The 18985-nt window shown below is 38.2% G+C and overlaps 1 protein-coding gene and 1 pseudogene across 1 annotated transcript; one reads left to right on the forward strand and one right to left on the reverse strand.

Moving 5' to 3' along the window:
* Window positions 1-9192: 9192 nt before the first annotated feature.
* On the reverse strand, window positions 9193-12605 carry LOC103659296 (annotated as a pseudogene).
* On the forward strand, window positions 12410-18599 carry RAB39B (RAB39B, member RAS oncogene family). The gene is made up of 2 exons (XM_008686766.2): window positions 12410-12818; window positions 15778-18599. Exons 1-2 carry the CDS (start codon window positions 12604-12606, stop codon window positions 16202-16204), a joined length of 642 nt encoding a protein of 213 aa, XP_008684988.1. The 5' UTR covers window positions 12410-12603; the 3' UTR covers window positions 16205-18599.
* Window positions 18600-18985: the final 386 nt, after the last annotated feature.

The following is an 18985-nucleotide window of genomic DNA, read 5'->3' on the forward strand; positions in this document are numbered from 1 at the left end:
ACTGCCTCATAGTCAGAGATGAGAATATGACCTTTATGATCAGATTATATTGTTAAATGAGCAAGTATTCTTTAAATAAACCATAATAATAATTTTTAAAAGATCAGAAGCAATATAATATAGGGTAAAGTTTCAAAGTAAATTGGACCTTTTATTCCATAGAAATAAGAAGGAAACTAAGAAATTTGACTGACAAAAAGGTCTTGTTGCTGTCCATAAAAAGATAAGGCACACTATCCTTAAAGAATAATGACAAAGATTTGAATAGAATTTAAAATGTTCTATTACTATATGTACTCAAATTTACATGTTAAAATAGAATCATTCAAATCTGAAAACAAAAGCTGAACTTAACTTGGTCCTTTAAAGGAGAAACAAAGTTCAGCCTCAAAAAAAGAAGACACGATAATCAATGGAACAGAATAAAAAAATCCAGAAATGAACCCACAACTATATGGTCAATTAAACTTTGACAAAACAGGAAAGAATATCCAATGGGAAAAAGACAGTCTCTTCAACAAATGGTGTTGGAAAATTGGGCAGCAACATGCAGAAGAATGAAACTGGACCACTTTCTTATACCATACACAAAAATAAATGCAAAATGGATGTAAGATGGGAAACCATTAAAATTCTAGAGGAGAACACAGACAGTAACCTCTTTTTTTTTTTTCTTTTTAAGATTTTATTTATTTGACAGAGAGAGAGACAGCCAGTGAGAGAGGGAACACAAGCAGGGGGAGTGGGAGAGGAAGAAGCAGGCTCATAGCGGAGGAGCCTGATGTGGGGCTCGATCCCGTAACGCCAGGATCACGCCCTGAGCCGAAGGCAGACGCTTAACCGCTGTGCCACCCAGGCGCCCCTGACAGTAACCTCTTTGACATCAACCATAGCAACTTCTTTCGAGATATGTCTCCTGAGGCAAGGGAAACAAGAGCAAAAATAAACTATTGGGACTTCATAAAAATAGAAAGCTTCTGCACAGCAAAGGAAATAATCAATAAAACTAAAAGGCAACCTATGGAATGGGAGAGCATATTTTTGCAAATGGCATATCTGATAAAGGGTTAGTATCCAAACAATGGCAAAATTATGGAAAGAGCCCAAATGTCATTAACTGATGAATGGATAAAGAAGTTGTGGTATGTATATACAATGGAATATTACTCAGCCATGAAAAAGAATGAGATCTTGCCCTTTGCAACAACGTGGATGGAGCTAGAGAGTATTATGCTAAGCAAAATGTCAGAGAAAAACAAACGCCATATGATTTCACTCATAGGTGGAATTTAAGAAACAAAACAAAGTATCAAAGGGAGAAAAAGAGAGAGAGAGGCAAACCAAGAAACAGACTCTTATTTATAGAGAATACAGTGATGGTTACCAAAGGGGAGGTGGGGCGGGAATGGGTGAAATAGGGGTTAGGGATTAAGGAGTGCACTTGTGATGAGCACCAAGTGGTGTATGGAAGTGTTAAATTACTATTTTGTACACCTGAAACTAATATAACACTCTGTTAACTGGAATGAAAACGAAAACCTAAAACAAATACTGCTATTTATAAGAAAGACAGAGGTAAGTGTATACTACCCAGTGTCTGAAGATAGGTTTTCTTTTATACAAGTTACAACCTAAGACCACCTCCAAAATCTGTTTTGTCATCAGCAAAGGTGGGAAGATCTTAAGCTATTCAGGTGAGGAAAATGATACCTTGTGATCTCAGCAAAGTGGGGGATGGTGGATCTGATTTTTCTAAGTTAGGAAACTTTTTTTAAAGACTAATCAGACTTCCAGGTTGATGAAGACAACAGTGGTTGCCTTGGTTTGTGTCTTTCAGTGTTTCCTCCAAAATCAATACAAACAACAAAAACAAATTCTAAATGGCACTAAAACCACATGGGAAGCATAACTTAAAGCAGGAAAATCCCCAAACATCAATATACGTTTAAAAGAAGAGAAAAATACCAAATTCCAGGAAGTATTCTGTCACATTCATGCTGCACCACAAACTTTTGTAATGAGCAAGGACAGGCTGATAAAAACTGTAGGAAATAAGGAAGTTAGTCATGGGCCTAGGATTAATCTAAAATCACTGAAAGAAAGAAAAAGTCTAACTCAAGTACAAAAATATGTTTTAAAATGTCCTGGTAGGCCAGAACACAGAGTACAAGGAAGTAACTTATTAGTATGCACAATCTGAAGTAGCAATCTTCAAAAGGTATGGTTTCTAGGGAAGAAATACAAGACATAAAAAGAAGTGAGAAGTAACTTTTGGTAAATTTATAGAGTTATTACCAAAAAATCAGAAAACAAGATCCAACATACCTCAACTGATAAACATCTCCTTACAGAACAACTATGAAGCAGAAAGAAACCCTGTAAGACAACACTCCAAACTGAATTAAAAACATGCAGACAAATACTTGGGGATATGAAAAAAATCACTTGGATTCAGACTTTCAAAAAATCAAGAAAAAAAAACAAAAGAAAATTGATCAAACTAGAAAATAAATGGAAGAAAAAGATATTTATCTCAGAAGTGAAGATAAATTACAAGGTCGCAAAGGGAAAAGAGACTCAAGAAAATTTAATAAGATGCATTGAAAAAGGCAGAAAAAATAACTGAGAGAATGGAAATAAAAACAAGAAGAAAGTAAGAAGAATCAGAAAGAAATTGGTGAATTGAAAGAGAAGCAAAGGAATAGCAGTGTGTAGTTGGAATTACTGGGGAAGAAAAAGCAAAACAATGTAATAGAACTAATATTTAAAATATTTAAACCTATAATCCAAGAAAAATTTCCAAAGTGGAAGACTTTAGTCTACACATTGAAACGTCCCATTAGGTTTCTGAGAAAATAAACCAAAATGATCAACTCCAAGACATATCTTAATAAAATTATTAGACATGAAAGATAAAATATATTTTCTCAAAGCCTCTAGGCAAAAAGATGAAATAATTCATGAAGGCAAATTAATTAATGTGAATCAGGCTTTCCAAAAACAACATATAAGGCAAGGCAATGAAGCAGCATTTTCAGGAAATCCAGAGAAAAAAGGTGTGAACCAAGGATTTCATATCCAATGAAGCTAGTTTCAAATACCAAGGTTATAGAAAAAGAAAAAAATTTTAAACAAACCAGAACTTGGAAAAAATCTGGGGTTTTATTTGTTTTTGTTTTTTTTTAAAGATTTTATTTATTTATTTGACAGAGAGACAGCCAACGAGAGAGGGAACACAAGCAGGGGGAGTGGGAGAGGAAGAAGCAGGCTCCCAGCAGGGGAGCCTGATGCAGGGCTCAATCCCAGAACGCCGGGATCACACCCTGAGCCGAAGGCAGACGCTTAACGACTGCGCTACCCAGGCATCCCAGAACTTGGAAAATTCTGTACCAGTGTGCCCACAAACAACTTTAAAGAGGTATAAGTACAATAGTTATGCAAACATTACTGTTGGAGGAAGCTATGTTATGGGCAAAAATAAAATTATATAAAAATTAAAAGTTTCAAAAAATTATCTCTTCTGCCACATATTTATAGCACATTCATCCACCCTGGGAAACCAAAAAAAAAAAAAAGTCACGGTTTAAACAGGCAACTAGAATATAAAAGAACCAGCCCTAGAACTCCACTGAATGGTGAGGGAGCTGCTGAAACTTTCTCTGAGTTGGAGGGGTTGGTGAGCTCCACAGTTTACATTCCCCTCCACTTTAAAAGCACAGACCAGGGGCGTTCTGGGCACCCTAACTGGCCTGCTGCCTCAGTGAGCCTCTAGCCCCTAGCCCACACCAGCCCCAGCCAACCACAAAAGTGACCCCAGCACGGCACACACCAGAACACCCCGGGTCACTACTCACTACAGGTCTAGCCATTTCACCAAGGCAACACAGGCACAAAGCATCCTGGAACACTCCAGGCCCACAGCACTTTGGCTCCAGATGACTTGTTAAGGGCACTTCTGGTGCACAGCATTCTGGGACCTCCCAGCTCACTTTCCACTCTAACCACACCCTTGGTGCTCCCTGCACAGAGCACCCAGGGAACACCCAGCTCATGCCCACCAGGGTGCCCCCTATGCTGAGCACCGTGAGACGCCCTAGTTTGTACCCATTTCAGCTCTGGCCATCCCACCACAGCAACCCCAGTATCCCCAGCCCATGCTAGCCAAAGCTCCAGCTAGCCATCCAGATTCACCAGGCACAGACAGCCCACACAGGGGATAACCATACATAAGACCATTCCTTCAAATTTAGGAGAAGTCGTTGTTCTGCCTAATTCATAGAAACAAACACAGAAAGTCAGGCAAAATGAGAAGACAGTGGAATATGTTTCAAATGAAAGAACAAAACAAAACCTCAGAAAAAGAACTAAATGAAATGGCAGTAACAAATCTACCCAATAAAGAGTTCAAAGTAATGGTCATAAAGATGCTCACCAGACTGGAGAGAAAAGTGGATGACCTCAGTGAAAATATCAACAAAGAACCAGAAACTATAAGAAAGAACCAATCAGAGTTGAAGAATACGATAACTGAAAGAATACAATTACTGAGAGGTAATCAACAGTAGGTTATAAGATACAGAAGGGCGGCTCAGTGATCTGGAAGATGGGGTAATCACACCCAAGCTGAACGGCAAAGAGAAAACAGAATTTTTATTTTTTAAAAAGATTTTATTTTTATTTGAGAGAGAGAGAGCAAGTGAAAGAGAGAGCATGAGCAAGGGGAGGGGCAGAGGGTGAAGGAGACTCCCCACTGAGCAAGGAGCCTGACACGGGGCTTGATCCCAGGACCCTGGGATCATGACCTGAGCCAAAGGCAGATGCTTAACTGACTGAGCCACCCAGGTGCCCCAAGAAAAGAGAATTTTTAAAAAATGATGATAAGTTAAGGGCTCTTAACATCAAACAAACAAACATTCACATTATAGGGGTCTACTCCTAACTAGTAGAAGCATGATAAGCATATCAAACAAATCCCAAATGAGAGTCTACTAAATCCCTGACCAGTATTTCTCAAAAGTTTCTATGTTATCAAAAACCAAGAAATTTTGAGAAACAGTCAGACCAGACAGAGGAGGCTAAGAAGACATGATGACAAAATGTAATGTGGTCTCCTAGATGGGATACTGGAAAAGAAAAAGGACATTAGGGAAAATTAGTGAAATTTGAATAAAATGCGGAGTTTAGCTACTAGTGATGTACCAGTGTTGTTTCCTTAGTTTTTATTTTAATTCCAGTATAACTAACATACAGTGTTATATTAGTTTCAGGTTACAATATAATGATTCAAAATTTCTATACATTACTCAGTGCTTGCCAAGATAAGTGTACTCTTAATCCCTTCACCCGTTTCACCCAACCCCCCACCCACCTCCTGTCTGGCAAACACCAGTTTGTTCTTTGTAGTTAAGAGTCTGGTTTTTTGTTTGTTTCTCTTTTCCTTCTTTCTTTCTTTGTTTTGTTTCTTAAATTCCAAACTTGAGTGGAATCTTATGGTATTTGTCTTCCTCTGACTGACTTATTTTACTAGCATTATACTCTGTAGCTCCATCCATGTCATTGTAAATGGCAAGATCTCATCCCTTATTATGGCTGAGTAATATCCCATTACACACACACACACACACACACACACACACACACGCATCACATCTTCTTTATCCATTCCTCTATCGATGGAGACTAAGGTCATTTTCATATTTTGGCTATTGTAAATAATGCTGCAATAAACATAGGGGTACATATATTTTTTCAAATTAGTGTTTTCATTTTCTTTGGGTAAATACCCAGTAGTAAATTACTGGATCATATTGTAGTTCTATTTTTAATTTTTTGAGAAACCTCCACACTGTTTTTCACAGCTGCTATACCACTTTGCATTCTCACCAACATTGCACAAGGGTTTCTTTTTCTCCACGTGGTTGCCAGCACTTCTTATTTCTTGTATTTTTAATTTCAGCCATTCTAACAGAACCACAAAAGACCCCAAATAGCTAAAGCAACCTTGAAAAAGAAAAGAAGAGCTGGAGGTGTTCCAATTCTGGACTTCAAGTAAATTACAAACTGTAGTGATCAAAACATTATGGTTTTGGCACAAAGACAGACACATAGATCAATAGAACAGAATAGAAAACCCAAAAATGAACCCACAACTGTATGGTCAATATTCAACAAAGCAGGAAAAAATATCCAATGGGAAGAAGACAGTCTCTTCAATAAATGATGTTGGGAAAACTGGATAGAAACATGCAAAATGATGAAACTAGACTACTTTCTTATACCATACATAAAAATGAATTAAAATGGATTAAAGTCCTAAATGTGAGACCTGAATCCATCAAAATCCTAGAGGAGAACACAGGCAGTAACCTCTTTGACATTAGCCATAGCAACTTCTTTCTAGATATGCTCCCTGAGGCAAGGAAAACAAAAGCAAAAATGAACTATTGGGACTTCATCAAGATAAAAAGCTTCTGCACAAGAAGGAAACAATCAACAAAACTAAAAAGCAGCTTTCAGAATGGGAGAAGATATTTGCAAATGATATCTTTGATAAAGGGTTAGTATCCAAAATGTATAAAGAACTTATAAAACTGAACACCCAAAAAACAAATAACCCAACTTAAAAATGGGCAGAAGACATGAACAGATACGAAGAATAGAGGAATAAAAAAAATCCCATAAGATATATAGAAAAGGAAAAATTAAATTAAATGACATATACAAATCTAAGTATATCAATGATTACAATAACAAAATCTAATAAAAAAGCAATGATTGTGAGAGTGGATTTTTAAAAATGATACAACTATATATACAGTAGAAATGCTTAATATTTTACAATACAAACTGATTGAAAGTAAAAGAAAAATATGGCAAAAGATACATCATGCAAAGAGCAACTACAAAAAAGCTGAAGTGTTTATACTAGTATCACACAAAATAGACTTCCAAACAAAAAAAAAGTTTACTGGAGATAAACAGGAATATTTCATAATGATAAAAGTGTCAATCCATCATGAAGTATAGTGATTACAAATATATAAGCATCCAACAACCAAGCTCCAATATACATGGGGCAAAAACTGATGGAATTAAAGTAAGAAATATTTCTACAATAATATTTGAAGACTTTATATCCCACTGCCAATAATGGCTAGGACAACTCTACAGAAGGTCAAGAAGAAAGTAGAAGACTTGGACAACACTAAAAACCAACTAAACCTAAGACACATATATAGAACACTATAGCCAAAAACAGAATATACATTTTTCCCAAGTGCACATGGAGTATTGTCCAGAATAAACCCATATGGTATGCCATAAAATGATCTCAAGAAACTTAAGAGGGTACAAACCACATAAAGTACGTTCTACGACCACATGGAATACAATTAAAATTCAATAGCAGGAAAAAATGTGGGAAACTCACAAATATATAGAAATTAAACAAAACACTCCCAAATAACAAATGGCTCAAAAAAGAAAGCAAAATAGAAATCAGAATATACTTTTAGATAAATGAAAACAAAGACACATGACACCAAAACTTATGGGATGCAGATAAAGCAGCGCTCAGAGGGGGAATTTATAACTGTAAATGCCTCTGTTAAGAAAAAAGGAAGATCTCAAATCAATAATCTAATCTTACACCTTGAAAAACTGGAAAAAATGATAAGCAAACTAAAAGTAAATCAAGGAGAAGGAAAGAAATATTGAAGATTATAGCAGAGATAAATGAAATGGAAAGTAAACTAAAAATAGAATCAACAAAAGAAAAGTTAGTTCTTTGAAAAGATCAACAAAATTGACAAAGCTTTAGCTAGACTGACCAAGAAAGAGAGAGAGAGAGAAGACTCAAATTACTAGACTCAGAAATGAAAGACGGGACATTACTACTGATCTTACAAAATTTAAAAGGATCATAAAGGAATACTATGAACAAGTGGATGACTTAGATGAAATGGAAAAATTCCTACCAAGATACAAACTACTGAAGCTGATTCAAGAAACAGTAGCCAGAGTGGAGGGCCACTGGGGGTGAGGGACCTATAGGGGCTTCAGACTCTTACTTCTGGCCTTTTAACACCAGTGGCCAGCTGGCAGACCAACCACCCCCATGGTTCTGTAGTGACCATCACTTTCTTTTAGAACTTGGGTGCCTTGAGGTGGGGCGAATGTGAGCATCTGACCACAGCAGGCAGGGTGGGTATATCTGCTCCCACTTCCCTGCCTGCGGGGCTCTGTGACGTAACCTAAGAGGGGGGTGGGGTGGGGCCTAGGGCACTAGCCAGGTGGTGTTGAGAAGGAGTTGTAGGGGGAGGATACAGCTGGGGGGGGGCCTCTCCAGGCTGCACTGCCACAAGACACAACCAACATTGCTGGTACAAGTCGAAATGTGCTGTAGGTACAAAATACACACCAAATTTCTGAGGTTCAGTACAAAAAATCTATGGAAAACATCTCATTCATAATTTTATATTGGTTATAAATTGGGTAACTGATTATAAAATTGATTATAGTTTTGGATATAGTTGGTTAAATACATTTTAAACTTTAAAAAGAGGAAGAAATAGACCATCTGAACAGACCTATAACAAGTGAAGAGATTGAATTAGTAAACAAAATACTACCCACAAAGAAAAGCCCAGGCCCAACGGGCTTGAATTTTAGCAAACATTTTAAAAGAATTAAAACCATTTCTTCACAAACTCTTCCAAATAGCAGAAGAGGAAGGAACACTTCTGAACTCATGTTATGAGGCCAATATTACCCTGATGCTAAAACCAGATGAGGACATCACAATAAAAGAAAGCTACAGATCAAGAAACACTATGAAGTTGGATGCAGAAATCCTCAACAAAATACTAGCAAATCAAATCTAAAAATATATTTTAAAAATTATACACCATGATCAAGTAGAATTTGGAATGCAAGGTTAACTCAACATCTAAAAATCAATTAATGTAATACATCATATCACTAGAATAAAAAAACAAAAAGCACATGATCACTCCATGATCACATGATCAGTTGCAGACAAACCGTTTGACCAAATCATATGGAATACCCTAAAAAATACCATTATGACTAGTAAATGAGTTTGGCAAGATTGGAAGTTATAAAATCAATTAAAAATCTACTGTATTTGGCAGGGGGAGGGAGAAGGAGCCAATGCAATGGCTAGTCTTTAGTGGAAGGAAGAAACTTCACAGCACATTTTGAGTAAGTTAGTGCAAAGGCTCAGTGGGCCAGTTGGTGGGGCACCAGCTTGTAATGGGTTCCACAGCTAGGGCATCGCCGGATCTCACCTTTGTGCAACCAGAAACAAATGAAAACACTATTGTCCTCTTCAAAGATACAGCCCACTATTTGCTTGTTGGTGATAGATAGGACTAAATTAGGGTCTTCTTTAGTGCCTGAAGTTGCCTGTGGGGCTAGCATATATATGGGTCCAGCCCCTTTCATGCAGTCATCATGACCTCCCTCTCCAGCCCTGTTGCCTGCTTGTCTCCGTAGGAACACCGCCTGCAGATGCCATGGAGTGCACCGTGGCGACTCCATTGGGACCGTGGGTCCTGAGGTCCTGCGTGGCCAATGCTCCAATTCCACAAAGTAACCCTGAAGCTATCACATCCACCACAAATAGCCTCTGTTGTATTTTTACACACCTGCAATGAACAATATGAAAATAAAATTAAGAAAACAATTCCATTCACAATAGCATCGAAAAGAATAAAATACTTAGAAATAACTCCACCAAAGAAGTGTAAGACTTGTAAACTGAAAACTAAAAAACATTGATAAAAGAAATTTTAAAAGACCCAAATATATGGAAAAACATCCTATGTTCAAGCATTAGGAGACTTAATTTAATTTAACTTAATCCCATTAAGATGAATATACTCCTCAAATGGATCTATAAATCTAATAAAATCCCAATGAATATCCCAGCTGCTTTATTTGCAGAAATTAACAAGCTGTTCTTAAAATTCATATGGAATTAAAAGAGGCCCCAAATAACCAAAACAATCTTGGAAAAGAACACAGGAGGAGGACTCACACTTCTTGATTTCAAAACTTATTGTGAAGCTACAATAATCAAGACAATGTGTTACTGGCATAAGACTAAACATATAAACCAATAGAATAAAATTGAGAGTCCAGAAATAAACCCATAGTCTGTGGTCAATTGATTTTCAACAAGGGTGCCAAAATCATTCAATGGGGAAAGAAATAACCTCTCCCAACAAATGGTGCTTGGACCACTAGACATCCATACGCAAAAGAATGAAGTTGGATCCTTACTTCACAGCATATATAAAAATTAACTCAAAATAGAGCATAGACCTAAATGTATGAGTTAAAACGACAAAAAAAATCTTAGAAGAAAGCCTAGGAGTAAAACTTCATGACCTTGATTTAGCAAAGTACTCTTAGACATGACACCAGAAGCATAAGCAACAAAAGGGGAAAAAAGATAATTTCTATTTCATCAAAATTTAAAACTCTGTGCTTCAAAGGACACCCTCAAGAAAGTACAAAAAAAGGTACACAGAACGGGAGAAATATTTACAAATCATATATGTGATAAAGGACTTGTACCTAGAATATATAAAGAACTCTTACAACTCAATAATAAAAAGACAACCCAGTTTAAAAGTGGGGAAAGGACCTGAGTCTACATTTCTTCAAGGAAGATACACAAATGGCCAATAAGAATGTAAAAATACACACGTTGTCATTAGTCTTCAGGGAAAGGCAAATCAAAACCACAATGAGCTACACAGCTTTACACCCACTAGAATGTCTAGAATCACAAGGTCAGAAAATAACAAGTGTTGGAGGAGATATGGAGAAATAAGAACCCTCATACATTGCAGCCACTATGGAAAACAGTCTGGCATTTTCTCAAAGCATTCAACATATAGTCACCATTGAACTCAGGAATTCCACTCCTAGGTTTAAAGGCAAAAGAGTTCAAAACATGTGTTCGAACAAACATTTGTACACAAATGGTCACAGCAGCATTATTTATAATAGCCAAAAGGTGGAAACAAACCAAATGTCCATCAATAGATAAATGGATTAACGAAATGGTACATCCACACAGTGAAATATTAGTCATAAAAATGAATGTGGATGAACCTTTAGAACATTATGGTAAGTGAAAAAAAGCAGTTATAAAGTCAGAAAAAGCTTCTATGGAAAGAAGCCACATATTCTATAATTCCCTTTATATGAAATGTCCAGAATAAGGAAATTTATAGAAACAGAAAGTAGATTAGTGGTTGCCTAGGGCTAGGAGGGAAGGATGATAGAGGGGCGATGGGCTAAAAGGTAGGAGTCTGTTTTGGGGAGTGATGAAAATATTTTAAAATTGAGTGTGGTGATGGTTGCACAACTCAGTGACTAAAAACCACTGAATTGTACACTTCAAATGAGCAAATAGTATGATATGTGAATTATATATCAATAAAACTGGTTTTTAATTGAGTAAGGCAATGGTAAGGGATTACATTTTTTAAAACAGAACAAAGGATTTGAAGAAGCCAGTACCAGAAGAGGAAATGCAAATGGTCAATGCACAAGAAATGGTATTGACCTCATTAGTAGTCAGGGAAATGTAAAACAAAGCAATGGGCATCTTTTTATTTAACTACATCAGACTGGCAAGAATTCAGAAAGAATATAACATGATGCTTGAAAAAAATGTGAAGAAATAGCCTTTTCACATATTGCTAAGTAGAATTTATATTGTCAAATATTTTTACAAAGTATAATGCCCAACTCCATTTCGTTTAAAATGCTTATATTCTTTGACTTCTCGGTCCCTTTTGAAAGACTCCATCTTACAGAAATAATGTATGTATGACTATACTTAGAATCATTATTGCAGCATTGTCATGACAAAAGGAAAATGAGTTGGAAATGGAAGATATCTAATATTGTTTATCAATTGCCAAAGGCAAATGCCAGAGTAATGGTCCAGTTTGATCCATTTTTTGTAAAATGAAACAGCAATAAATTTTTATGTGTATATATATTTGCATGGCAATACACATGAAAGAATGTATCCCAAGCTGTTAATATGTTGGGGGAGGGAAGGGTCAGATAATGATGGATCTACCTTTTTGTGTACATTTTTGCATTGTTTTGCTAGTTTTAATGAAACGGTATTACTTTTGTTATTTGGAGATAGAGGGGAAAAATTAATTTAGAAGAGGAGATGGGTGGAGGAATTAGAAAGGAAAGGAAGGCGCTCCCCCCCTCCCCCCGCGGCTGTTTCTGTGTGCGCTCCTTTTACAGATAGTGTGGCAGCCCCGGGCGTCGCGTCTACGCGCGGGATTACAGTAACTCAGTTGTCAGTGATGAGTCAGAGTGCGTGGTGCTGATGCTGCTGCCATTTCATCACCTCTGCGAGCGCAGCATCCATTCCTTCGCTCTCCCTGCGCCTGGGCCTACCTCGCCTCAGGCTCCCAGGCCAGCGATGTGCTCGCGGCCGATCTAGATCCGGACCAAGCCACGCTCTCCGAGGCTTCGGCTGGGCGCCCCTCTCGCCGCCCACGGCCGGCCCGGGCCAAGGAGACCTGCTGATCCCCGGCCATGGAGGCCATCTGGCTATATCAGTTCCGGCTCATTGTCATCGGGGATTCCACGGTGGGCAAGTCCTGTCTGATCCGCCGCTTCACCGAGGGCCGCTTTGCCCAGGTTTCGGACCCCACCGTGGGGGTGGATTTTTTCTCCCGTCTGGTGGAGATCGAGCCAGGAAAACGCATCAAGCTCCAGATCTGGGATACCGCGGGTCAAGAGAGGTTCAGGTGGGAGCACAGCCGGGCCGCGAGCAGTGGGAGGATCTTCGCGGCTTGCACGAACCCGGGGAAAAGAGGACTTCCTGGTCATGGGCTCGCCCCTTTGGGAGGATACCAAGGGTCTGGGGATTTCTGCTTAAGCCCACCGTGAGCTAGCCGGGAGTTCAGTGCAGGAAAAGAAACACCTTGGCAGGGAGGGTCAGTCAATAATACGTATTGCTTTGCGCCACAATTCCACCGATCTGCCCCCCTTGGTGGCTAATAAACTAGCTGGAATTGATCAATCTCAGTCCTTATGTTTCCAGGTCACCCTAACATAACTGACAAGTATAGACAGATGATACGGAGATAGCTACTTATAGACATAGATACAGATATATAGAAAGACACATAATTATATGAAACAGATACCGATGATTGATTCCTCCTTGCAACCAGCACACGTTCAGAGATCATCCATTGCATGCCAGGCACTGGGCTTGTTTCTGGGGAAACAGGCCGAGGAAACACACAAGAGGATGCCTTGTAAACAAAACACAAGCCTTTCCCTCTTAGAACTTCTGTGCTGGCATAGTGGGATGAAATACATAATCAACAATTATAGAAAGAGTGTCTTGTTCATATGTGTATGCCCACTCCCTTCTGTAACGCTTCACATAAAATGAGTAATCAATGAACAGGTTTAATTTTCTCCTACAACCCTTTGTTTTTCCTTTGTAGTATGTATCATGTGTAATTATATGTCTGAACACAAAGAAGGCTACCTGGAGAAGATGAGACCTGATGAAAGACAGGAAAAGCCCAGGGACAGAAAACAGCCAAGTGGGAGAGAGCAGTGTACACACAAAACTTTGAGAGAACAATTTGAGCAGAAGTCATGTAAGGCAGCAGGAACTAGATCAAAAGGACTCACTAGCCTTTATTCATTTTCAAATATGTTTATGATTATTTATTTATGTATTGAACACTAATTGAGCATAGAAAATACTGGTTAGGTAGTTGAAGAAGAGTAGAAAAAAGAGTTTACTACAAACTTGTCTCCACCCCACCCCATCCCCAACTTCCACAAGCAACACTGTGGCAAATATCCTTGTACAGGTTCACTTTGAATTCGTGATTGCATTTCTCATATTAGAAATGAGGAAAGGTGGTCTTTTATGTGTTTACTGGAATCTCTTTCGGTATGAACAGTCTTTTCATATCCACTGCTTATTATTTATTGGGTGATATTGATTTGTAAGAGCTTTTTATAGGTTATTATCCTTTTCTGTCATGTATGTTATAAAATATTTTCCTGGTTTATCATTTGTCTTTTAACTTGAAGAAAATTTTTTGATGAATGGAAGGTTTTAATTTTTATGTAGCCTTATATTTGGAATGGGCTTTGTTACTTTCTAAATACTCACAAACCATTAATATAATAATGTCTTTTAGAGTTTTGACAGGGATCTACAACTTGGTCACTGATTTCCTGAACCAAGTTGTTCACAAATCAAAATCTTTGTTCATGTTGAATTTTCTGATTACAACTACCATTCTCCATGAACCTTTAAACATAAGAGAATTAGAAATGCTTTCAGTCTCCAGGGCTGATTTGCCTGTTCTGGAGACTTGAACTCATTCGTAACATTTGTTCTTACTATCATCTAGCTTTGGACTTTAGTTCCCTGGACAGTGTTTGTTCTCTTATCACTGGACCATTCGTTTTGAGCCTTAAGCTATTGAGTCTTTCATTGTTTATCTTTTTCATCCAAGGAGAAAGAAAACCTAAAAATAGACATAAATCAAAAAGCACAGTAGTCTAAAGCAAGTGATTGTAGAGGCAAATAGTTCGACACCCTCTAATAAGCTCTAATATGCTTTAAGCAAAGTACCGTCATGTGTGTATGCTCTTCAAACCAAGAAGTTAAAATTTTGGAGGTTTCTTTTGTTTAAGTACAGCAAAGGTTTTAGAACCTAAACCTTTAGGTTTTAGAAATATTCCAAGTACACCACTTTAAATAAATTAAATAAATTTAATAAATTGTATCATTTTAAGGGGAAATTTTTGCTATTTAGGCAGTTTTTCTCAGTGGAAACTCCTGAGTCAGCCTCTCTGAAATGTGTCAGGAAATAGGGCTGACAGGCACTCTGTTTGACACCTTCACAGACCATTATTTTTCCCATTTCCACATGGCCTAGAAAATAAAAAACAAAATGTGTTTCTCCTCAGAGAAGAGATGGAGGACCCCCTTAGAGAAAAAATAATAAGAAGTGATAAATGGAAAAAATGGAGTATATTGTGATATATCTATATATACTCATAAACATTTTCTGTCAACTATCATAAATTCATTTCTAAACTTTTTATTTTTTTATTTTTAAAGATTTTATTTATTTATTTGACAGAGAGACAGCCAGCGAGAAAGGGAACACAAGCAGAGGGAGTGGGAGAGGAAGAAGCAGGCTCCCAGCGGAGGAGCCGGATGTGGGGCTCGATCCCAGAACTCTGGGATCACACCCTGAGCCGAAGGCAGACGCTTAACGACTGCACTACCCAGGCGCCCCTAATTTCTAATCTTTTTAAATTCTGTTTCAACTACTAGAATTTATCATGAGCTCTCCAGGTCAGAGAACAATTCAACTGTCATTATTTCATTTTTCTTCACAATAACCTGTGACTTCGGTATCCCATTTTGCCAGGGTGAGAGAGTGAGCTGTGTTTCTACCTTAACCGAGGGAAAATGCCTGTAAGGCCATGAGCATTCATTTCTAGAAGATGCCATCTCTCAGTTTTGCCCAATTGAAAATTCATGTAGTATTATTATTACAGAATGACATTTGCACTCCACTGTTTAAAAAAAAAGGAAATCATTTTTACTAAAGGATTGTGTCAGTAACCAGACACACTAGAATACACTAGCTAAGATCATTGAAGCACAGGAGTTTGGGCATGGCCTTTATTCTTTACTTCTTTCTTGTGTTTTAGATCCATCACTCGTGCCTACTACAGGAACTCAGTAGGTGGTCTTCTCTTATTTGACATTACCAACCGCAGGTCCTTCCAGAATGTCCATGAGTGGTTAGAAGAGACCAAAGTACACGTTCAGCCCTACCAAATTGTATTTGTTCTGGTGGGTCACAAGTGTGACCTGGATACACAGAGGCAAGTGACTCGCCACGAGGCAGAGAAACTGGCTGCTGCATACGGCATGAAGTACATTGAAACGTCAGCCCGAGATGCCATTAATGTGGAGAAAGCCTTCACAGACCTGACAAGAGACATATATGAGCTGGTTAAAAGGGGGGATATTACAATCCAGGAGGGATGGGAAGGGGTGAAGAGTGGATTTGTACCAAATGTGGTTCACTCTTCAGAAGAGGTTGTCAAATCAGAAAGGAGATGTTTGTGCTAGTTTTATTTCCAAAACATGCTCTCCCACCTGAACTGAAAAGTGATCAAAATGAAAAGAATACCTGCGTGAATGAATGGACTCAGCCTTCATTTTACATACCAAGTGAGCTTCCTTCTCAAGGGGCCTCTGCCAGGCCATGGGTGGGTGGATGTGGGGGCCTGGGTGCTGTGACTGAGGGACTGACTGATAATGGGCCGGGCACTGTTTGTGGCCCATTCTGGGCAGTGGCTGCTCCATGTGCCCTTTGGGGACCACATGTGAAGGGGCTGAGGTTTGGGGAGCTAGGCTCCCGAAAAATACACCCACAGACAGAATAACTATTACTTGGGGTTTCAGCTCATTCATAGGTCACAAACATAAAGAAATACGTAAAGGGGGAAAAGTATCACATTGGAAGTAATTAGCAAAACTAAAAATCACTATGAGATTGACTTAATCAGTGAGAATATCCTACACCAAGTGCTGGGTTTGGTTAAAAGGTACCAATTGGCTTCTAAACAGCTCATCCGTAGAATGGACCAGCTATTTACTAAGACCCTTTCAAGGCCTGTTGTTCTAGTAAAATTGGTGTGACTATAAAAGAGAGGCCATTATACATACTGTTGTTATCACATTCCAGAAAATGTACACCCTTGTGATGGAATAACCCACTGTGTGAAAGAAACTGTCCCATGCAAATTACCGTGTAAGTAGAAGCAAGAAACATTGTAATCCATGCCATACCATCTGTCTCTCTGACCATGCCTTGAGTTTCACCTGCCTGTCTCTTCAGGTAACTGGCAGCAATGTACAGGGACTGCCTGTGAAAAGAGGCCTGAGGCAAACATTTGCTCATCAATCCTGTACTGAGTAGCTGCTGCTCAACAAGAGGCGCCGTGACCCTTACAAACACTTCACAGTCCCTTGAATTACTTACTGATCATCACAACAGGCCAGTGAGGTTTTCTTCCCCATTTTACAAAAGAGTAAACTAAGAAGCAAGAGATTTACTTGGCTAAGGGGAAGGTCTCCTGACTCCTAGTTCTTGCTCCACTGCATCACCCCTTGTTCCTGCTGTCAGATGAATGAACTGTTATTAATTTGTTTACTTTGGAGACATATGACTGTAAATAAATGTTCTCTACATGTTAGGATATGTTTCCTTATTGCTTACGACTCAGCTACAATCCTGAGGGAACCTGGGGATGAAACAAAAGGTAAAGCCAATACAGGTATTATTGACAAGACGGCTTTAAACGAATGAATAATCGCACAAGTCAAAACACTTTAAAACTGTGTGGGCTACAAGTGTTCTTATCACTGAAACACAGTGGACATATTATTGAAAGGAACCAAATACTGCAATGGGGAGTGGGATGGGGATAGAATACTCACCTCACAATGACCTTAGCCGCCTGTTTGCCATATACCTACACTGGGTTCTTGTCTATCCTGGAGAGTCGGCTCTTAATTCTCAGGTGAACAGACATCTAATTGCATTAGAAAATTGAAATGGTTGGCTTAAGGATCCATTATATTCTTGAAGAGAGGTCATGCTTTAAATTATTCTTTGGATTGTAGCCAGCTGAGCTAGGCAAAAGCCATACTTTTCACAGTAAGAAAACAATTCTGAATAGTCAGGTTTCTCATATCCATTGTGATAGGAAAGCCTGGCAATGGTAAATTGTTCTGACAAATAATATTGAACTTCAGTGTGAATGTGACTGAATCTGAACGTTTGGGAATTTACTTCAGCCAGAATGAAGCAGCCAAATAATGAAAATTATGGAAACAAACCACCTTGGACCAACCTGCAGGATCAACTACAAGTGAACCCATCATCATCTCTCCATTCATTTCACGTGACCTGGCTTGGGTGGAGTAATTAAGTTGCCAGCTTAGTGGTTTCAGAAGGCAAATAAAACACAGTAACTGGGATTAACGTGAAGTTTCATCTACTACTATACTTAAGAAAGCAAGATTATCCAGTGGAGAAATGAGTTGAGTGGATTCTGTCAGTTAAAGAAAAGGATAGAAACAAAACTTCTTTACGGTTTTCTTGTCTAAAACACATTATTTGTGTACTGTTCCCATTCCTCGCATTTTTTAGGCAGGTTTAAAAATACTCAGCATAGGCTCCAGCAAAGGTGGCTGAGCTTAATTGCTTAAACAAGTTCTAGAAATTTCAAAAATCATTTTAGTAGAATTCAGTGCTGTTGTCACTGCAATAAGTGGGTTTTAGAAAATAAGTGTGAAAAAATCAGGTGTTAATATAATACTAAGGATAAAGCTTTAGAAGCTATTTTACTACATAGGTAAAAGAAAAGATCAATTAACTTGTAACAAAGACCACAACTGCATGTTGGATTAGATTGTCTCCTATTCTGGAATAAAATGTACCGTAAACTTTTCCTCACTTTGTTGTGCATTGTAATGAAATGTGGAAAAATGTTTTCTTTAGCTGTATGTGAATGAGAATTTGCTTGTATTTAGTAAAATGGTTGATAATGTGACTGTGAGATTTCAAGTGTGTGTTGTAGCTATGTGCACTACAAAGGATATCAATTAGGTATGACATATACCAAGCAAACAGTATTCACCAGCATGTCAAAGCTAGAACAAGAATATGAGTTTGAAAGATATAATCATGATGTTGAAAGTCACAAAGGCCTCGCTATTGCCTGAGAATCCCTGCCACTTTTGGAAAAGTTGGTTCTATCAAGTCTAAACTTGAATGACTGCAATTTTTAGCCAAGGATCTTAATTATGACACCAGGTAGCTGATCACAACTATTGTCAACC

The sequence above is a fragment of the Ursus maritimus genome (genome assembly GCF_017311325.1).
Source record: "Ursus maritimus isolate PB19 chromosome X unlocalized genomic scaffold, ASM1731132v1 scaffold_X1, whole genome shotgun sequence".
Classification (NCBI taxonomy): domain Eukaryota; kingdom Metazoa; phylum Chordata; class Mammalia; order Carnivora; family Ursidae; genus Ursus; species Ursus maritimus.

Excerpts from the sequence above, each read along its gene's own strand:
- RAB39B (XM_008686766.2), top strand. The coding sequence starts at position 12,604 with ATGGAGGCCATCTGGCTATATCAGTTCCGGCTCATTGTCATCGGGGAT. Across the intron at positions 12,819-15,777 it reads GCGGGTCAAGAGAGGTTCAG|ATCCATCACTCGTGCCTACT; the intron begins GTGGGAGCACAG and ends CTTGTGTTTTAG.